This window comes from Lentinula edodes, assembly GCF_021015755.1.
Source record: "Lentinula edodes strain Le(Bin) 0899 ss11 chromosome Unknown C8R40scaffold_15, whole genome shotgun sequence".
NCBI classification, from domain to species: domain Eukaryota; kingdom Fungi; phylum Basidiomycota; class Agaricomycetes; order Agaricales; family Omphalotaceae; genus Lentinula; species Lentinula edodes.
Window position 1 is genome coordinate 190586 of NW_025764321.1, and position 21180 is coordinate 211765.

The 21180-nt window shown below is 46.5% G+C and overlaps 8 protein-coding genes across 8 annotated transcripts; 4 read left to right on the forward strand and 4 right to left on the reverse strand.

Annotated features, from left to right (window-relative positions):
• Window positions 1-229: 229 nt before the first annotated feature.
• On the reverse strand, window positions 230-8338 carry C8R40DRAFT_1169958 (uncharacterized protein; the record flags this gene model as incomplete). Its single annotated transcript, XM_046231459.1, has 17 exons — window positions 230-317; window positions 372-478; window positions 530-740; window positions 790-863; window positions 915-1429; window positions 1479-1656; window positions 1691-1829; window positions 1856-2086; window positions 2137-2550; window positions 2622-3019; window positions 3068-3192; window positions 3241-3285; window positions 3346-4741; window positions 4821-5493; window positions 5546-6387; window positions 6442-7359; window positions 7418-8338. The coding sequence occupies 17 exons, from the start codon at window positions 8336-8338 to the stop codon at window positions 230-232; spliced, it is 7275 nt and encodes a 2424-aa protein (XP_046086918.1).
• Window positions 8339-8775: 437 nt separating this feature from the next.
• C8R40DRAFT_1169959 (uncharacterized protein) lies at window positions 8776-10758 on the forward strand (the record flags this gene model as incomplete). Its single annotated transcript, XM_046231460.1, has 6 exons — window positions 8776-9141; window positions 9187-9435; window positions 9495-9781; window positions 9838-9946; window positions 10003-10136; window positions 10188-10758. 6 exons carry the CDS (start codon window positions 8776-8778, stop codon window positions 10756-10758), a joined length of 1716 nt encoding a protein of 571 aa, XP_046086919.1.
• A 225-nt stretch (window positions 10759-10983) lies between these two features.
• On the reverse strand, window positions 10984-11834 carry C8R40DRAFT_1043969 (uncharacterized protein; the record flags this gene model as incomplete). The annotated part of the gene is made up of 4 exons (XM_046224199.1): window positions 10984-11087; window positions 11154-11241; window positions 11290-11655; window positions 11706-11834. Coding segments are annotated over 4 exons (687 nt in total), but the record flags the coding sequence as incomplete, so codon positions are not given.
• A 1113-nt stretch (window positions 11835-12947) lies between these two features.
• C8R40DRAFT_1021131 (uncharacterized protein) lies at window positions 12948-13946 on the reverse strand (the record flags this gene model as incomplete). Its single annotated transcript, XM_046223010.1, has 3 exons — window positions 12948-13078; window positions 13132-13528; window positions 13578-13946. Coding segments are annotated over 3 exons (897 nt in total), but the record flags the coding sequence as incomplete, so codon positions are not given.
• Window positions 13947-15588: 1642 nt separating this feature from the next.
• Window positions 15589-16748, forward strand: C8R40DRAFT_1236819 (uncharacterized protein; the record flags this gene model as incomplete). The annotated part of the gene is made up of 4 exons (XM_046233419.1): window positions 15589-15770; window positions 15835-15962; window positions 16025-16171; window positions 16237-16748. Exons 3-4 carry the CDS (start codon window positions 16057-16059, stop codon window positions 16746-16748), a joined length of 627 nt encoding a protein of 208 aa, XP_046086922.1. The 5' UTR covers window positions 15589-15770; window positions 15835-15962; window positions 16025-16056.
• Window positions 16749-17379: 631 nt separating this feature from the next.
• C8R40DRAFT_1169962 (uncharacterized protein) lies at window positions 17380-18249 on the forward strand (the record flags this gene model as incomplete). The annotated part of the gene is made up of 3 exons (XM_046231461.1): window positions 17380-17670; window positions 17749-18120; window positions 18184-18249. 3 exons carry the CDS (start codon window positions 17380-17382, stop codon window positions 18247-18249), a joined length of 729 nt encoding a protein of 242 aa, XP_046086923.1.
• Window positions 18171-19458, reverse strand: C8R40DRAFT_161384 (uncharacterized protein). Its single transcript, XM_046234211.1, has 3 exons — window positions 19442-19458; window positions 19141-19360; window positions 18171-19089 (listed from the first exon to the last, which is right to left on the reverse strand). Exons 2-3 carry the CDS (start codon window positions 19271-19273, stop codon window positions 18614-18616), a joined length of 609 nt encoding a protein of 202 aa, XP_046086924.1. The 5' UTR covers window positions 19274-19360; window positions 19442-19458; the 3' UTR covers window positions 18171-18613.
• A 539-nt stretch (window positions 19459-19997) lies between these two features.
• Window positions 19998-20719, forward strand: C8R40DRAFT_1069050 (uncharacterized protein; the record flags this gene model as incomplete). Its single annotated transcript, XM_046226071.1, has 2 exons — window positions 19998-20600; window positions 20654-20719. The coding sequence occupies 2 exons, from the start codon at window positions 19998-20000 to the stop codon at window positions 20717-20719; spliced, it is 669 nt and encodes a 222-aa protein (XP_046086925.1).
• Window positions 20720-21180: the final 461 nt, after the last annotated feature.

Below are 21180 nucleotides of genomic sequence, written 5' to 3' on the forward strand. Positions count from 1 at the left end.
CACAGAGTATTGCTCTTTGAGCGATGGCCATCTCTAGGTGAAATGCGTGGGTCACTTCCTTCTAACATACCGTAAGTGGCGAGAGCCTCCTTCTCTTGGCGTGCAGCTTCTTGTTCAATTGTAGTAACTCTAGACGCATAATGATCCTCATTCACAGCATGCCCAGAGCCTCGAGCTCATCCTGCAGTTGAAGATGCTCATGAGCGAGCCATTGTGAGACTTGTGAGTGTCAGAAAGAGAGTTGGCGGGAACGGTATTTCAAGTCCAGGATAGGAAGTGGGTGTTTAGATGGGAGAATCGACCGTCCAGCTTTGTCACTATGCAAGCAGATATTAGTCAATAGGCAGAATATGAACTTTGGCGATTCTTACGTGGAGGTAGAAGTGGATGCAACGATACCGCGAACAGGACAACCCAGTTCCAAAGCAGTCTTTGTGCTCACATCAATGTGGATAGCAGTACCTTGTGCCTCCGTAAACTGAATAAAACATGTCAGTAAAAGTGAATTAGACTGTGAGAAGCGACCTACTCCTGAACGAGTACTTGCAGTGGGTCGTGACATTTCTGTTGATTCACGACCCATAGCAAATTCGGCATCTGCGTTACTTGTAGCCTTCATGTTTGTGAAGTCGTACGATCCTTCCTCGCTTATATCGTCGAAACCACCAGCAATCATGACCTTAGCTTTACCCGACAGGATTGCGTCACAAGCGATTTCGAGAGATTGCAAAGCGGTAGCACTAATAAGGGTAAGCAAAGGCGGAATCAAGTTATGGAGAGTATATTTACCAAGCACCGACAGGGATCTTGACCGGACCACTCGATGATAGAAGCAGAAGCTTAATCCATCCGTGTTTATGAAACTATAATCTCACAAAATTAAGACAGCGATGGAGGAAATGAAGAAAAATAACCCACGTTTCTTGCAAAATGTCATTCTGTACCTCTTTCTCATCACGACGGTCAATGAACATCTTCGCCAGACTGACTTGACCACCCATACCGCTACCAAGTGACGTCCCGACTTCAGATGGATGCACATGTTGATAGAGATCATATGGATCCGTGATACCGGACATGTTGAGGGCTTCGGCAGTTGAGACCAAATTCCAGAGGGCGACTTGATCGGTTTGGGCAATAATGTCTTCAGGAAGACCGTAGCGGCTAGCGTACCATCCAGTAGGAATTTGGCTTGCAACTTTGCGACTGAACGAGAATGATTTGGGCACGAATACACAGGCACCCTTTTTGACCTTGAAGAACCATTGACCTCCTTCTCCGGCCCAGATATCGCACTTGTCGCCGTGCTGGAGTTTGAATTTGGAGGCTTCATCTGCGAGGACTTCTATGGGCTCAAGATCATGGATCAACTCGACCTCTTGATTGAAGATCTTCTTATTTGGATCATAGCCACGGAAGAGCTCGGGTTCTGTAACAGTCATAAGCAAGAGACTTGGTGAAAAATAGAACAACCTTACCAATCAAACGAATGCCTGCATGGGCAAGGATATCTTTTTCGTAGCGTCCCTTGACGTCCTTGTCGTCAACTGGTTCTCCACTCTTACTGTCGACCCAACCAACATACAACGTGCCATCCTTCAGACGCCCGTCGAAGTGCTTGATGTATCCCATCATCCGGGCCATCTCGATAGCACCCTCAATTGTGAACTCTCCCCGAGCTTCCATTCACTTCGGCGGAACCAGTGATAACCATGACCTTGTCCAAGTCAAGTATACCCCGAAGCTTGGTGACATCAACAAGAGAGTTTTGGGATTCGAGGGCGGGGGAAGTCGAATCGGAAGTTAGCACGAGGGAGGACGTCCACAGTCTGAATCAAACGCTCTGCATCAACACTGTCCTAATACGGGTGGGGTCGTGATATCGGCGAGGTCTGGATGACGATCCATGCCACCGTTGAGATCAGCCCAAATGGGTTCCACCTGAGTGATACTGAACAGCAAAGGGTGCATCAAACCAAGGATGTTGAACGCCATTTCCTTGGCAGAGAATGTGCGGACATCGAAGCTTTCAAGCTCGTGCGCTACTATATTCGTGGGTCCCATGAAAGTGGTACCGCGGGTCCATCTGTACAGAAAAGTAAGCCGGGAGCCTAAGCGAAATTATAAACGACTTACCCAATGACAGCTCCAGCAAGACAGAGATATTCACCCCGGCCTTCGGAAGCCCAACGTTGGAAGAGTGTTTCCAGAGAGATCTTCGATTCCGAGTACAGGCCATCATTGCCAAACAGACCATGATTAGGAGACAGGGGGAGGATAACTTGAGTAGGACACGTAACAAAATGTCGACTGGCTTTCTTGTTCTTCACTGCACCGAGAATTCGCAACAAGTTGGTCAACATGATGCGGTGAGCCAGCTCGGACTTGTCATCAATTCCATCGATCTCCCGGCCGTTCTTGGGAATACCAGCGAAAGGAAGAATGAAATCCAAGTCTATTCCGAGGGTAGAGTAGAGTAGATGTAATCCACAAGGGCCTCGACGTCCTGCTTCGAACCTAAAGGGCACCACAGTAAGCGCAGACCCGCGACTGCCGAAAGTTTGGAAAATGGACTGATAATATTCAACAGTCGAGCGGCTATAGCGAGAGGTAGTAATCACCACATGAACGCCACCAGAGAGTAGACGACAACTTCGACTCCAATGGAGCCTTTGCCTACTCCAGTGAGTAAAGCGTTCTTATCCTTGAACGTTGTTCCGGCAGTGGCAATCTGGTGAAAAATGTCAAGATAGACACTCGTAAGGTTGCTGCTGTATTCCCAGTTGGTGCCAACTTTCCTCTTCAAATGTAGCAGAGGAACTTTGTCTGCAGACACAGTTGCGATTCCGGATTTTTGAGGTCGGAGGAACTGCGAAGACAATCGACGATTTCTAGGAGTGCGCGGGCGAGGTTCAGAACCTTTATTCCTCAATGAGCGAATGACGCCTTCATACAGAGCCTTGATACGATTCTTTTGCTCTTGACTAATCTCTGCTTGGGATTTCACAATCGTCCAGAGCTTTAGCACATCGTCTCAAACTTTTTGAATGTTGACCGGGCCTGACACTGTATCGCTGCGAGCCATCTCCTCGACGTATGCCTCTAGTTTGCGAACATTTTCGCGCATAACCTCGGTGTACACAATGTCACCCTTACTGCTGACCTCTGTGTGAGGAGCAGTTGGGAAAGTAACTAGAAGAACATCAGAAAGGGAATGAAAAAAAAGGATAGACGACATACCATCCTTGTAGACAGGTGGCTGCCCAATGAACTGATGCGTGTTGTCTATTAGCTGTTAGCCAAACTCCTTGGCAAGCTTGTAGGTGTCGCCCTTGCTCGGATCACATTGGTCAATGTTATACTGCATGTAAGCCAACATCTCCGGATCGGCGCGGTTCAGCAGATGGATACAGCGAGCTGTGATCTCGCGGTCGACAGTTGTAAGACGTCCGAAAATGATGTCATAGTACATCGTTAGAGCATCCTGTCGAACCCAATTCCAAGAAGAGTCAAAGCGACGGGCTTTCAAGGGATCAAAGACAGGCATGATACCGTCGATGTAGAGATCACCGTGTTCCTTAGCAATACTGTCCAACTTAGCTTGTAAGGCCATCGAATTAGCCTTTTCAGTGTCGAATGCGATTTCGCCAGAGCGAGAGTCCCGCTTAAGGTAACGCATGTAAAGCTCGATATGTTGAGCAGCGAAACGCTCCTCCTCGGCCTGAAACTTTGTGAACTCTTCGCTGTTGATCACTGCGCCGCCACTGCCTCCTCCACCCCCGCCTCCTCCTGCGCCAGGAGATGCAAGAGAAATTCCAGATCGTTGCGCATACGCCGATACGACGCCGTCGAGCCAGGTTTTCGCCTCCACTTCAGATCCCAGACGCTTAGCGGGTTCCATGGTAGTTCCAAGGAGAAGAACACCGTCCGCACGTTGAGGACCCAAACCCCAAGTCTTCGACAAATGGGCTTTTACAGCAGACGAGTTGAAGCCACCAGGCAGTTTCCCTCCAACCAAACGTGACACGAGACCAGTGGTGTATTTACCTAACGTTCCACTATGTCCAAAACCCAAAGCAGGGCCCAGCTCGTCAAGAGGTAGCTCTTCACCTTTCTCGGGAGCTGAAGAGAACTCTTGTTGTAGATCGCCCAAGATTTCGTTCTGAAGAGTCGACTTTCCGCCAACAAGGTCTTTGATAGACTTCGACGTAGAAATGTCGCTGATTTGTTTTTTCGATTTCTGCGCGACATTGGCAAGAAGGATGTCCGACGATTTAACGGGAACGTCTTCAATGCTGACAGCTGGACCTGTAGGGACAGCAACAGGTAAGGGAACGGCGGTGGCGGTGACAGGAGCAGCAACAGACTCGGTTACCTCTACGGGCACAGATTCAGCAACCGCTTCATCTTCAAACAAGTAATAAATCTCCTTTGAATGTTTCGCATGACAAAGAATTTCGCGCTTCAGAGAAACGCAATCGTCTTGAAGCTCGTACTTAGCCTTGAGAGTACGAGTTGCCATTCCGGTAAGAGTGGGGGAAGGGCCAAGCTCGATGAGTCTTTCGAAATTGAAGTGGGAAAAGAGGAGGTCCTGGGTTTGGATCCAGCGGACTGGCGAAGCAAACTGATAAGCCAGAAGCTCGACGAGGATGATGTAAGTGAGGTTTTGGCGCTGAGCGGCAGAGCCCCAGTTCTCTTCATCCCAGTTCTTCAAGACTTTGTCGAGGCGAGGCGAGGAAGTCTGATCATAAATGATTTGAGCATAAGCTCGCGATACGTCAAAGGGTTGAGCGATGAGGTTAGGAATATATGGTAGGAACGACGTCGACAAGGGCAGAAATCGCAAGTACATCAGCAATAGATGCCAACGCAGAATATTCACCCAAAGAGTGACCAGCAAAAGCGCAGTCCGTTTGAACAAATCCTTTCGAACGCATGTCTTCGAACGCCGCTTTTTTGGTAACGACGAGTGCGATTTGAGCAAATTGGGTAGCGAAAAGGAGCCCATTAGGATGACTAAATGTATACTTGGGTGTGCGAATGTCGATGTCGGCAAAGAGAGGGAGGGTTTTGATGTGACCATCTTTGTCAGTGGTGTCGTAGGACACGTCCATATAACGCTGACGGATGGCTTGTCCCTTGATACCACCAGAGTGTACCGTCTTTTCTTTGGGATTCTCTTTGACGATTTCGAGAATAGAAAACCCATAGATAGCTCGAAGATGTTCATCGGCACCATCCCAGACCGCACGAGCAGTAGGAGAGTTATTGTAAAGATCTATACCCATATTAGGTTCTTGAGATCCCTGTCCAGTGAAGACATAGGCAGTAGTTGGTTGGGACACCTCTGCAGAACCTTCCAAGACCTTTTCACCGAGTACATTAACAGTCTCGATTTTGACAACGATATTGCCATCCCGCATTCCGGTGTGCCGAAGGTTGACGGTAAGCTGTTCGCCCGGAAGAACCATTCCAACAAAAGATACATCGTACCTGTAATGGTTGTTTAGTGTGAGGAGACATGTTAAAATGGGCGAGAACTCACGAAAGCACGCGGTCAGGATGACCCTTGGCGACAACGTTCTCTACGTATTTGCGAGTTGCAGCACTGGACCATAGACCATGAGTGATTGTCCCGGGTAGACCGGCGTAGCAAGAGAAATACGGATTGATGTGGATTGGGTTGAAATCGCCCGAGATCCCGGAGTAGGGTTCATTGGTAAGTGGCGAAAAGAATGATGTTGAGCCCTCCGTGGTAGTGAGTTGATAGCCCTCATTGGCAAGGGGCACGCTCAGACCTTGAGGAATGCCATGCCTTTGAAGGTAGGCAACGACAGGGTTGCCGTGCGCATCATCTGCTTGGAACTCAACAGAACCTACTTTCTGTAGGTTCTTCAACTGGTCGCGGACAAAGATTTCACCAGATACGGATAGCTCCCGGTAGGAAGTGCGATCCATGAAAGAGACCTCAGACTGTACACGGAAAATCAAAGGGATTCCAGGAGAGAGAGGTCGAGTATCATCTTCCCAATCAAACCATTCCTTCGATTGTAAAACGCTAACGTCGGCGTCAGCCGCTAACGTCACAATGTAGTCAGGTTCTTCAGTGGTTTCGAATGTGTTCTCGTAGTCGGTGAAGACGCCGCGGTAAAGGAAAGCAGACACAACCTCGACGACCGGCTTTGCATCACGGTAGACATGTCCCTTCACTTTGACGACCTTTCCAGGCCCGCTATTGACAACGGAGACAATCTTAGCTTCCGATCTGCATATGTCGCCAGCCTGGAAGGGTCTCGCGCCCTTCATCATGCGGAAACTGTTCGACAAATGTACGAGCTTGAGGAGATCTCCATCAATCGATGCAGGGAAAATTGACTTGATGATAGCCTAAAGATTGGGAATGAATGCATAGTTGAGCAACTTTGAAATCGAAGAACGTACCTGCCAACCAGCAACGATAGCAAAATCCATCGGAGCACTAATGGTGGTGGTTCGCACTGACTTGAACGACTCGTCGTTGTTACCAACAACAGAACAGAACTTCTCTATGTCCTCTGCCTTGAGGGTGACATCAGGACCGGTGAACGTATCATGAATATCCAACTCGGGGAGAGACTGGTCGTCCCCGTACCAAAGTTTCCAATAGAACGCCTTGATGCGCATATTACGTCCAGTGACCACTTCGTGGATGGGGGCAGATCCCATCGCGGATTTATACTCAAACTGCAAGGTGAGAGGTACAGCGACCTTGTTACGCTCTTCGAAGATCGTCACGTCAATGAGATTAGTTGAGGAATTGAATGTAATTTCCGTGGCCTTGAAATTTGGGTCATGCAGGCCATACGAGCGAGCTCCCCCATACGCGACAATGGACGTTGGTTGTCCATTGGAAAGGCTAACAACGACTTTTTCGTGAGGGCGAGGGTAAAAGAGTCGGCGGATGGGATTGCTGATGTAAGAAGAACCCTGCACAACACTCGTGGACCCAATAAGCGCCCCGAACCAGTTCAATTGAGAGCCAGCGAGGCAAGCAAGCCAAGATGCATTCGTAGGGAGAGATTTCCCAAACTGGTAGACAATTTGCTCGTCGGTGGTAGTGATCTTGACACCCGCAGGGACTCTGGAAGCACGGCGCGGAGGAGCGAGATAACCAATTGAAGGAATGGTAGAAGCATCACCGTTGTAACGTAGCTGTAAGACCTTTTGAATGAGGGACGAGTTGATGTTACCGAGCAAGTCGCGAATGGGCTCATCCTTGATCACAGAGTGCTTGACGGCAACAGGGCCTTGTAAGATACAAACACGTTCAGGATCTTGGTCGAAGACTGCTTCAACATCTTCAGCAGCCCACAAAGAATCCTAGAACGACATCATAAATATGTGGCATGCGTATGGCAATCAGGAGTGAGACATGTACCTTCTTAAACCAAACCTCAAACGACGCATCGAGAACAGGTATAAAAGGAACGGGCTTCTGGCCGCGCCTCTGTGAGATAGCCAAGAAGTAACCAGAGTCATCAGCAGAAAGAAGTTGCTGTGAAACGAGAGGGTAGGCTTTGAAGAACGTTTCAACGCAAGGGAGAGGATCATTCAAGGAGTTGTAAGACTGCAGGACGGACGGTTTCGTGCCAGACCCATTGACGCCGGCAAACCTTTCTTCGATCCTTCGCATCCAGTCACCAGTAAGGTTACGAAGAGAAATATCAACCCATCGATTCTCATGGGCGACATACATCAAGTGCACCATACGAAGGACAGTCTCCTCATAAGTCATGTCTCGTAATTCCGCAACACTGCCATCCTTCTTCCAGCCGAACCATGGCTTGCTGAAATGCTTGTTGAGCTTTTCGATGACCTCATCACGATGCTCAAGTAACCAAGTCAAACGCTTTTCTTTGGGTAATTTGAATACGGTGTCATCAAACTCTTTCCAGAGCTTAACGGCACGCGTAGCGACCTTGTGTATAGGTTCACCGAGCTCCAATCGAACAGTAAGAACACCGCCACTCGGTTTGGTATAAGTGCCCTCCCATTGTTGATCCTCCACTCCAGCGCACGCGACGATGAGATCTTTTACGAAAGAGCTTGTATGTGCCTCTTTTGCAACCATGACACGGCTTCCGAAAAGAAAACCATCACAGGGCATCGGCTGAACACCATAAGCCACTGACCATTCGCCAGTAAGGTAGGGCCAAACGTCTTCAGCAGCACCGGATCCAGAACCACCAACAAGAATAATATTCTCATGCTTACGGATGGAGCGGTAGGTCAAAAGCATGGGTTGATGGAAGTCTTCATAGGAGTGGTGGCCTCCAGCACGACCACCGGTCCACTGCATGATGATCGGGAAGTCGGGATTGGCAGCAGCAATGTTGACAACTTGCCGAATACCATCGACCGAACCCGGTTTCAACCCAAGGTGCTTGATTCCGGAAGACCTGAGACCGTCGATGATTTCAGCAGCCTTTTCTTCGAGTTACGGATTGATATTTCGAGGTGAGCACTATTTTGGAGTTTGGCGGGGATGTGCAGTGGGATTCCCAAAGGAATTTCAAAGATGGTGTGATCAGAGCATGCGAGGCACGATCTGGATGATTAAACAGAGCAGAGGATGGAGGAGACGGAAGAACGGTGATGGATGGAGTCGAGCAGAGACCTGTTCAGAACGACGGGCCGAAACCGGTAGTATCATGTGACCTTGAACTCACAGTTTGTTTCGTTGTCGGTCTTGTTCTTTCGACTTGTTTGCTCGTTCTTACTGCATTCTTACCTGCCATGGCTAAAGCAAAAGGATTCTCGGGAGGAAGAATGACAAAGCAGACTGCCCAAAAGAGCACCGGAGGTCCTGCGCCCGTCATGAGTTTAGGGCCAACAAAGTATTCTGCTACCGAAAAGGACACGATTACTCCAGCTGCCGCTACCGAAAACTCTGGTGGACCTGAAGATGAAGAGGCGAACGATGGGATGCTTAGTTCTGTAGCTCTTCGTAGATCTGCTAGGAGTACTCGCCGTCCCCAGAAATATTTCGAGGATGACTATCAAGATGCGGAAGTCCCTGCCAAAAGTCGTCCCCGGGCCACTGCAATAACTACATTGGAACCGTCAAATCCGAAATACGCTGCAAAGAGCCAGCAGCACATCGTGAGTCTTCTGTTGTTTACCATGTTCTGGCTAACGCTTCAATAGTACTGTGCTGGGTGTAAGGACGGTGGCAAACTTCTCCAATGTGATGCTCCTACTCTATACCCTGTACTTCCGCATTGTGGGCGTTTCGTTTGCTGGGGACATGAGGGCAGTCGAAAGTGTATTGAGGTGAAATCGGGAGTCACTGAGGCCCTCCTTGAAGATGAAGATAATGCTTTTCTCTGCCCGGCTTGTTGGAGTATGATCTCTAAGATGAATTTAGTCAAGACGAATTGGGACCTTGCTTACCCAGTACGCATACTTGTACATGCACCTCTCACATACATACCTAATTGGATTTGATTTTGCAGGGGATTGTTATTCGAGAAACCTTGGCGCCGATTCCCAAGATGATCCATATGGTTAACAGTAACAGCCGTACATTTTTCAATCCTCTTGACATCCTTCCCATGGCTGTTATCTCTATTTCCCTTGAGGGGATGGCCATTGAGCCATTTGATACATGTCTTGTTGAGCTTCGGGGCTTCTACAAAGATACTGATGTCCCATTCATAGCGCCTCGTATTGAATTTGATCTTTACCATAAACGCGACCAGTATATCGAAGTGATTGAGAACCTTGTCATCGAGCTTAAATCGTAAGTCATCCTGTCCTGTATTGTCTATATCTGCATTGATGCAAATTACACATTAGCAAAGGAATAGAACGTGCGGTTGTATTCTTTACTACACACTCTACCCCAGATGGAATGCTGCATTTCAGCCCCGGTGGTGTGAATGGAGCTAGTACTAATACTTGTGATGTAGGTTCTTTCTTGTCGCTCTTGAGTTTGAGTTGTATCTATTCATTGTTTGTCAGGTTCTGGCCGGAATCTTCACTGAGGAATTCCAGGAGGTACTCGGCACCATGGACACTACGCTGTTCATATTGGCTTGTGGTGGTGCCTTTATGTTGAAGGAGTCATTTGACTCCATCGGCGCATTGGCAAAAACGTAAGATATTGATTCAGTCAACTCCTTGCAAAGACTGATCTACTGTTTTAGGAGGACTTTCGACCGTATGGCAGCGTTTCCTGCACATGACTTTCAGCCAAACAATGCTTCGTCATGGTGCAATTTGTTCATTCGACGAATCTTAATTCAACGCGAAAGCGTGGAACGTGTACTTCTAAGTATATGTGCTGACTCTACAAGTCTTGGTACCCACAGCCACATTTTAGTCTGGTTCTACGATCCTACCCATCCAGTGTCCGACAAAGATGCTCAATCACTCCAAGTTCAAAAAGCGATTTGGTGTCAAGAAATCGAGGCACCCTTCGGCATCCGTATTACAGAGGCTATGTGTCGCGACTGTGGTGTCCTTCGACAACGTGAAATAGTCCATCATCGGGGACAACGTTTCTTCACCATACGCTGCCGGGGTAGGGTACAGCCACCTGCAAGAGGACCGAGGGGGAGAGCTGTACCACGAAGCCTGTCCCGCCCATGTATGGATCGGACAGTTGCACTGTTTGGAGCTCATCGTGAGGCTCCGAAGGGACCAGCTCATGTTAATGGTGTGTGGTTTGCTGCGCCATATGTCTGGTCATCTCAGGATGGGAAGGACTCTTTTTGATCTCGGCATGCAGTAGTTGCTCACATATAATCGTACATAAACTCGCGCCATAATGACTACCGTGTTCAATATTCATTCTTGAACTGAAAGCAAAAGATTGAAAGCGATAAATTTTGTAATTATTTATTATGAGACAAATCAACTGAATTTTCAGTCTTCTATGAACAAAGCGCAACATTAAATTGAGGATACTCTAAAAGGTAACAGACTGAGTCCATTTGAGTATTATACAGTAGTGTATGACCCAATGGACTCCAGCATTTGCGTCAAAAGCCAATGATGGATTGCAGCACGGGCATTTTTGGGTTCGGCATTGGCATTATATGTGGCTTTGAGTAGTTTGATGAGATAGGAAGCTGGAATTCTCATTGTACGTGTGCAAGTTTTGAAAGCACATGTCCCAGTTGAAATATATGAAGAACGTACTCCCTCCTCAACTGATATGGGAATATATGTGCTATCGTCATCCTCAACAAGAAATACCTAGTTTGCCATGAATACAGAGAAACTCATATAAAGCAGGGTACGCACTCTGATGGGTTCACCTTCATCTATCACTCGAGGAGCACCTGTAACAGCCCAACATAATAATCGCAACCGAAATGTTGGAGACTGGATCCCTGAAAGCTTGACCTCAGAGTTAAATTGGTGTTTCTGTGCATCCAGTAGCTGAGGGCATGGAGAGCCAACTTCAGTGAGAAATTCCTTGAATATTTCTTCAAATATTTTCCCCTCAAAGCCTTCCCCAGCCTCAGCACAGGCAGCAGCAAACCGATCCATAGCCTCGATGCCAAGACGGCAGATTATACGCAAACGCAGGTCATAGAAGCCATCAATGGTGGAATTTTGGGCACTCGAGATAAATTCTTCAATGCCACCCAGAAAGCTTCTCGCAATCTGAAATTTCATAATAAGTAGAGCCAATCGACTAATTTCTCTAAACTTACATCGGGAACATTAAGTGTGTTAGCACATTGCATATAGAAACCTTTCTTGAAACAACGCCAATGATCGGCATCCATGCTCTCAGTTCCAATGACAGCATATCGAAGCATTTCCCAGGCGATTCTTCGATGACCTGCTTCAGAACGGCCATTCAAAGCGCCAATCTAACAAGATTGAATTCAGGATACCAAAATGAAGATGCATGAGACATACCGGCAGGTTATGGAAAGTTGCAAAATGTGAGATGAAGTCCCAAACATCATCATCCGGTCCTATGTGCAACCAATGATCCAATGTAGCACAAAGAGATGGGGCATGTAGCGCAACAACTTCACGATGGAGACAAGAAAGATTACAATCGTTCATAAGGTAGATGAGAAGCAAAGGATTGAGACGGCCAGGATAATGACCATAAATAAGAGCTAGTGCTGTTACTGCCCCAAATATAGTCAATTCTTCACGCCGTTTATCAGTAATGAGTGAAGCAGCTGGTGACAATGTTGTATACTCTTCATACAAAGGAACGCAGAATTCAGCTTCACGTTCCTGAAAATATAGCTCGAAGAGATAGGTCATTGTATCCTGCTCAATGCCAGGACCCGATGAGACGTATTCTTCCCGCAATGTTTGAGGAGGGTCCAAGCTACAACACCTGTTAATGCCTATTGAAGAGATAGAATGAGGGACATACATGAGGAAAGTACGATCTGGTGATAGTACAATACTCCAGTCATTATTGTGAGCACAAGTACGTAATACCTTAAGAAGCTCCTCTGCAAGCTCTTGTGGATTGGCTCCTTGGAGTTGGAGTCCTGGACAGTCACGTCTGAGCTGGGTAGAATTGCCGATTACTTCAAAAAATTTTGAAGTTCGCTCATCACCCTCAAATTCGGGGATCCAGTTCAGTGGATGCAGTTTGATGAAAGTTTCATCCCACAATTTCTGAGGTAATTCTTCTTCATGAACGATCATATGAGATTGAATCTAAGGTTGGTTCCAGTAAAACAAATCTGTACTCATATTCATTCAACATAGCTATACTTACCATAGGATCCGATAATGTGTCTGGCTGAGAATTTGGAGTGGGAATCAAAGACTGTGCAACAATAGCTGAATCCTGAGGTAGAAAATCAGAACAAGGTATTTAGATTAGAATGCATTCTTACCTCCACATCTTCGACATCACTTTCCTCATCACACGAAACTTCCAGCTCATCCTCATCAAGTTTGTAAGGGTCAAGATCAGCGTCAACGTCATTCCGAAACATGCTTAGAAAGCGCTTTGAGAGGCATCTATGAATCCGCACATTTGTATCAATGCCTAAGTATATATCTGCAAGGGCAACATTGGCTTCAAGAGGATATTGACGTATAACTACATTAATTGAGATTAGTGAATGCTGAGGAGACTTTGAAAGAACTACGCACTGGCTTGGATGTGGAAATGATTATCCCGGGTTATAGCTAAGCGTGGGATTGCAAATTGTTGGCCATCTGAGAGTAAATCTTGCAATGTAGTCCCATTATCGAACGGAGAAATGCGCATTTTGACATTTTTGTGAGTGCCATTGTTGCGACCATTATTACTGTAAGCCAAAAGCTGTATAGGGAGACGCTCATGGGGTGGAAGAGGCAATGATGTCGAAAGAGAAGGAAGGTTGTACTTGGTTCTGAGCTTTTGTACAATATTATCAAAGATCGCACAGATTGTAGTGGTAATAGGAAGATTAGGATATTGATGGAAGAGATTCAGGGCTCCAAGAACCATCCGAACACTATCTTGCGTACAGATATATTGAACCATCTGAGGAGAAACCCCGAGATGCTAATAAACTCTGAGTAATGAAGGATAATAGTTTCAGTATGAGACATACCCTCAATTCATTGTTTCTGGGTCTCGGAAGGTGAATGGAGACATCGAGATTTACAACCTGCTCCCCTCCAGCAGCTCTCTGTAGGCAGTCCTCTATTTTTGGCTCTGGAGCTCCCCGCTGAACAAGGCTTGGTGGTCGAATTGCTTTTCCACGTTTCCTTTCTGAGTTGGTCTTGGTTCGCGGGAGCGAGGTACTGGCATGCTCTAATCGCTGCTGATTAGCCCGCCCGAGGACACTCATCCCAGGGAACCCCACAGAAGTTGTAGTGCGTGGATGCCCCTGAGTTCCTAGCAACCCTACTCCGCCACTACCACTATCAGCCATATTTGCAAACATCTGAAGGCTAGAATATGGGCGGCATGAAGATGGGTGTGGTGGCCAACCTGGTTGATGATTATCTGCGCCAAAAGACTGCAGTTGATGTGATTGTGTACGATCAGGCGACTGCTGAGGCTGAATAGTGTTCAAAGATGATGATGATAAGGGTCTTGCTTGGGGAGCTGCTGGTTCGATTACATGCTGCTGAAATAGTGTCGAAGCCAAAGGCTGTTGAGTTGAAACTTGTACTGGAGCTTGCTGAACTTGTGTCGGAGGAGGTGGCGGAGGCTGCGGAACTAGTGTCGGAGGTGGAGGCTGCGGAACTGGTGTCGGAGGTGGAGGCTGCGGAACTAGTGTCGGAGGTGGAGGCTGTTGAACCATTGTCGAAGCTGAAGATCTTGAAGAGTCATGTTGTGTCTGTAACCATAATTGAATAAGCTGATTCAGTAACTGGGAAACCAAACTCCATACCAGCAGAGCCTGCGCTGGAGGGACTTGGTGGGTTTGAGAGAAGGACTGCAGTGGCCCGGGAATTTTTAAATTATATCTGAAAGTTTGACAGAAAGATTGTAGGTACCTGGGGAGTCTGATAACAATTTTGCTAATGAGTTTCTGCAGAAGTTTAGAATTCAAAACAGTACCTGTTGGACTTGAGACGAAAGGGATTGTGAAGATAAGGGCTGCGCATTTGAAACTGGTTGAACCTCTGCAGAAATTAAAGATTAGGAAACTGTACCTCCAGGGAATTTTGTGCCTGCAATGGTGCGGGCCAGAGTCCCTGACCCGCCGAAGATGTAAGAAACGACTGCATAAGCCTCATGAGGGCCTGAGGATCTTGTACAACAGGAAAGCCAGTATTATGTGGATTCATAATTCGATAGAAATAGGAGGATAAGGACAATCCAATTAAATGATGGTGGGGATACGAAGAGGGAGACAAACATGAAGATTAGTACATGCTTTTTGAGCTCCAAGGACATCGATAATATTTACGAAAATGGAAAGCGTCAATTGACATGGGATGCAAGCAATGAGAACTAGGAAGGTAGAATATACATACTAGTTAGTGAATGTTCCAAAAGCGGTCATTGGAGCTATAATTGAGCAATAGTTGAGCAATAGTAGAGCAGTTGGTGAGCAATTGGTAAAGACGTAATGCAGTTGTTAACTGTGGAATAACAATTGGTAAGTCTCAAATTATTATCAGTAAGTTCTGGTTGAAGGCTCGCAAATACATTTTGAGAATCAAAGCAAGCAAATATAGGACTCAAACGGAGAATCATCTAACATACAGCTGAAAGCAGCGGTTACATCGAACAGACATCATACGTACAGGTTAGGCTAAATATTCACCGAGATTGTAAGCAAAGATGCCATACATTAAACAAAGCTGTATTAAGTTAGAAGTCAGACACTTAACGGTCCATCGATTGAGGCTCTGCTATTTTCCGTGAAATCTGCCTTCATACCAAGGGCCAGTATGATGTCTGCAATGATTACTTCTGGGTTCAAGCAGGTTCAAGCTGGGATGATATACATACAGTACTTAGTAGTGAGTGTGTGTACCTTGAGGGTGCGCCAAATAAATGAAGATATAAATCACCTTGCTTGCATTGAACATCCATGACCTCAAGCGCCCATGCGAAATTTCTTTTTTAAAGTTGTCTTTGTCCGTTCCGACGGCGGGGCAGAGGAAGGCACTGGCAGAGTCAAATTCTTGCCTTATATGGCAAAAGGGATCCGGATGCAGCCCTTTTACTTTCCCTTTATCTGACGGGGACTCCAACCTTGGCCATCGGTGATTTCCTTGACTCCTTCCTTCCTTCCCTCTTCTACACTTCACTTGTGCTGCTATAGAAAAATTCGCTTCCAAAGGTGAGCGTGCGCTACTTTCCTTGCATTTTCTTACTGGAGTCTCTAAATCTCCTCTTACTCGAAGGAATTTTGAACCCCGCGAGTGCTCTCTCCGCCTGTGACATTCACGCTAGTCCATCGAAATCGAAGGGAGAATCTGCTGGTCGGATACCCTTTACCTTGTTTCTCAAGTCCGTTCACCCCTGTACATATGTGCGTTCACACCATACCTTGTTTATGTGCATGCAAAACTGATATTATCTGTTTCCTTGAAGCTCATTAAAAAAACTAGCTTGAACCATCAGCGATGTTCAATCTGTCACTATTGCGCTTGTTGGCTACGTTCCTCCTGTTGCTACTGTCCCTTCTTGCAGTCACCGCTGCTCCATTGACGGGCAGGACAGATATTAATCCGAGAAGATGTGAGCTATAAGTTTGCGATACTTGACACATACCTTACGGTCTCTCTCTAACATTTTTCTTCTAGTCGGAAAAATAATGATCAGATACACCAATTGCGAGAGCGCTAGGATCTACGTTGGGAATCTCAACAGCTTCTTACCGGTACTTCAAGATGGACGAGGAGCAACAGGAGCAGGAGGAAACACCAACTCGGAGATATTCATAGGCCATCATCTCCTTGATGTTCAATGTCAGGTGAAGCCCATTGCAGTTGTTGACTTTGAAACTGTCAAGAGAAATCGTGTGTACATGGACTTGAAGACGGTACATGGTTCATCAAAGTGGGACTATATAGCTAAGGCAATGGGATATTTACAACAGAAGGAGGGGCTAAGATTCACATTCGAGAATGGGGGCGAAGAGATGTGGAATGGATTGTTGGAAAAGTGTGGTGGAAAGCAGGAGCCAAAGACATCGGAGGTGCACAGTTCCACTGCTGGCAGTGGATATGATAATCCTGTATCGCCAAAGAAGTTGCCTACTCTCAGCAATATTTTGATCGGAGGGGAAGCAGGGAACGTTACGAACGCAGTATAGTAGTTTCGAAACATGCTCACAGTTTCTACAATCTACATAACATAAAAAATAGACGCTACAAACTTTCCGCTCCTGCGCACAAGTGGTCATTCCCTATCGATCCTTTCATCGTGGACCAATGATATAAAATCCCCCATCGATATGGCCAATGGCTACCTTCACCCAGCTAAGCTATGTCTTCCGCCACTCAATAACCCAAAGAATATGATTGCCTACTCATTCAAAGGAATACCAAGTCGAGCCCATTCTCGAGAGCTCTGTTTAGTATAAGTGAGTCGATGTTACGATCCCGCGATCTCCTATTCAATACTCCATCCTCTCTTCAAATTCTCTCGGCGTACAGAGTCTTATCCGTTTTCTAGGTGGAAGACTGATTCAAGTGCCTTCTGCCACCGACACCCGCTTAATTCTCTGCCTAGGTTACATGTCGGAACTTAGCTCTCTTGTTCACTCATCATACTAGAACAAGCAGGAGCAGCTAGTGCATACATCAATAACAACACCAAACATTCCAGTGGTAATGCATGACAACGATGAGGCGCATAATCGGCGAAATAACATTAGGTCATAGTCCCGTCCCGATTTCTATATAAGCAGCAAGCCTTCGATGTTAATTCCCTTCTATTCTTCAATGTCATCCACCACCAAGAAACAAAATACGCTTATAAATCGTGGATCCACCGAATCAGCTCCGTTGTCACGCACTATCTTCGTCCTCGCCCGCGCCCTAGATCTGCCACTCCAATATGCTATTCTTTCTTCTCGTTCTTTGACCGCGCCTTTGATTCACGCTCTAGGCGGAACAGCTATCCTACCTACTGGACGCCCGCTCTTCCTCATGGGTACCAACACCGGCTTGTCTCCCCAACGCGCCATTCTATTCGGCATGGCCCTAGGCTCGTTCGTCAAGCAAAGTCACTGGGTGACTGCTATTTCCCAAGAACCTATGCCGCTTCGCGCATCCCTCTTCGTTGGAGTGTTCAATTCCATCGCAAACTAGATCAACACGATCTTATTCACCAATACAGCCACTTCAGTCTTGGCCTATCCCACTGTCAACGGAGATGAGACGGTATTACCCGTCCCCACCATCTTTGGTCTTGGTTTCTATGCACTCGGAATGGTCTTGGAGTGGGGTTCTGAAATTCAAAGGTTACGATTCAAGAAAAATCCAAGGAACAAAGGTCGTGTGTATACCAAAGGCCTTTTCGGATTAGCCAGACATATAAACTACGGCGGATACGTTCTTTGGAGGACAGGATTCGCTATGGCTGCTGCTGGATGGACTTGGGGGTTGGTCACTGGAGCGTTTTATACGTATAATTTTTTGACGGATGGGATACCGGAGCTAGATGGGTATTGTAAAAAGAGGGTGAGTGCCCTTTACTTTTTGTTCGGCTATGCTTTTGTTTCCAACTCTCACCGCCCTTTACAGTATACCGAGGAATGGAGCCAGTATAAAAGAGATGTTCCGTATAAGCTGTTTCCTTTCATTCTCTAAATAAGACAAATAATGTTGTACAGTATCGTAAATTTGTATGGGATGTTGCAAACCAACGCAAGTTTCTTCATTCTGCAGATTAAATTTTACTACTCAGTACATAAGTGCTTACTGCCTTTGACGTTATGATCGACGCCGATAAATCATATAATAAACGGATACGGCACATCTCTCTTATACTGCCCCCAATGTTCTGTTCTCCTGAAAAAACCGAAGAACTCACCCTTTTCGCACAATGATCATCCAACTCCGGTATCCCCTTGCCCACAAAATAATACGTCGGTCAACTTCCAGATACCAACCCCCAAATCCACCCGGCAGAAGCCATAAAAAATACCATCCTCCAGAGAACGTATCCGCCGTACTAGTTGATATGCCAAGCGAATCCAAAGAAGCCGTGGGTGTATGCACGACCTTTATTCCATAAATCTAAATCCTTTTCGAACTTTAACCTCTGGATCTCGAAGCCCCATTCTGATACCATACCAATGATGTATAGAATGATACTGACGATGGTGGGTGTGAATAATACCGTCCCGTTCCCGTTAACGCTAGTTTGATAGCTAGTAGTCAACATCGAAGTTGCGGTCTTAACGAACAAAATTGTGTTCATCGAGTTTGCAATGGCGTTGAGCACCCCAACAAAGAGGGAGGAACCAGCTGACATTGGTTCTTTTGGGATGAGGGTTACCCAGTAAGTGTGTTTCGCGAACGAGCCAGAGGCCATGGCGAAAAGTATTGCCCGGTGAATTTGCGACAACGACTCCAACAAGCCGGTGTTGGTAGTGCTTGAAAGGAGTAAGAGTGGGGGTCCGGCACTGGGTGGGATGGGTGTTCCACCTAGAGCGTAGATCAGAGCGTAGATCAGAGGCGCTGCAAGGGAGGGGGGACCTGAAAGGATGGCATATTGCAGAGGTAGGTCTGGAGTTCGGAATAGGACGAAGAGGGCACGGGCGAATGAGGTGGATTCGGTGAAGCCGCGGGGAATGAGTCCTTTTATCTCAGGTGTAGTTTCCGATGACATGGTGGAAGGCCAAGTAAGAGGATCAGGAGGATTTTCGGGATGTGTTCAGTGCTTCTTTTTCTCTTGACTAGCTTGACTCCCCGTACTCTATAGCGTTTGGCAGGAAAAAAATACGATGATGTTCAACCGTTAATGACAACACGGTCTCATAACAGATTGAAATGCCACCTCCCGTCCAAGTCTCCTATTCAAAGACACCAGTGTACGAATTACTTCGGCAACAAGGCCATTGATTGTAATTGAGGGGACTCGGAGGGCCGATGTGTCTGCAATGATTACTTACATGCCGGTCAGAGTCCAAAGTTGATCACTGAATATTCTGTGCACAAATCATGTTCATCATTGCTCATTATATGTAATTCTCTCTCTACCATACCCCAGCGAATCACCCAGGTCCCGAAACGCCTTGAAAAATTTAGCAGTGAATTATGTATCTCAGCCGGCATCGCATAGGAAAAGCAGTGAAAATAGTAACGCCTGTTTTAGCGCTCTTCGGACTTACGCCTGCTCGTATGCTTACCTATGCTGGATTATGCCTTATGAATACACAGTATATGGAATACTGACTCTTGTAGGGTATATAAGCATACTTGATTGTATTATGTATGTACTCTAGGTTATCTAATAATATCCAGAAAACTCCCCAGTTACAAGTTCTCTCGACGACCTACCCTAAGTCCCCATCTCGTGGTGTTACTGTGATTCGTCACGCTACCGCTACACCATGTCATCCAATGATCTCTTTAACCGTGGCTCGAGCCATTCTACCCCATTCTCGCGTGCCCTTTTTGTCCTCTGCCGGGCTCTAGACCTTCCAGTTGAATATGTCATCCTCCTAGGTGGTACACCCCACCGCACTATCTTATTAGCCATGGCCCTAATCTCATTCATCAAACACACCCACTGGGCCACTCGGATCTCACAAGAATCTATGTCTCCCAGAGCTGCACTATTCACAGGAATTGCCCATTCATTTGGGAATTTGCTTAATACAGTGTTGTTTATCGCAACGTCCAGAGACGGAGACGGATTGCCTGTACATACGATCATTGGCATGGCCATATTCATTCTCGGCATCTTGGTCGAATGGGGCTCCGAAATCCAAAGACTGCGGTTCAAGAAAGATGTGAAGAACAGAGGACGTGTGTATACTAAAGGACTTTTTGGTCTCACCAGGCACATCAACTACACCGGATATCTCTTCTGGAGAACAGGTTTCGCTCTGGCTGCTGCCGGGTGGATATGGGCTTTGGTAACATGTGGTTTAGGGGCATATAAGTGTTTGACCAGTATCATTCCTGAGCTTGATGAGTACTGTGAAAAGAAGGTGTGTTAACTTGCCTTGTTCTCGACGCTGTTTGTTTAAATGTTCACTTTCAGTATACCAATCAATGGACGAAATACAAGGAAGATGTTCCGTATAAACTCTTTCCGTTTATCCTCTAAATAAAAAAACCAAACTTGTATCTCTCATCGCAGTCGACCGCACAGCGCAAACTTCACAAACGATTTAAGATTATTTACTCAGTCACTTACTCGACGCCACTGGCGTTCATTAGTGCTTGAGCCTGAGCCTAATATAGCTTGGATTTCGTGTTACTCGAGGTTACTCGTTCATTTGCATCAAGACTCACTAATATACCCTCAAAACTTGCAAATCCGAAACTATGTATGTATGTTCGTCTCAAAAATGCCTCTTAACTCACTCACCGCAATATTTAAGTATGTCATTCTACCTGGGCGATGCACGAAGCAACTTCAAATCCGCAGTTGTAGCTTCCAATCTCGTCAACATTTCTTGGTGTGGTGTTCTACCCTTCAGATTAACTACATCCGACCTCATAGCCGTTAGCCGCAACTGCCATTGCCAGGTGAGGCTCCACATAATCATTTCTTTACTACATGCA

Excerpts from the sequence above, each read along its gene's own strand:
- C8R40DRAFT_161384 (XM_046234211.1), bottom strand. The coding sequence starts at position 19,273 with ATGTCATCGGAAACTACACCTGAGATAAAAGGACTCATTCCCCGCGGC. Across the intron at positions 19,090-19,140 it reads GCAATATGCCATCCTTTCAG|GTGGAACACCCATCCCACCC; the intron begins GTCCCCCCTCCC and ends TCTACGCTCTAG.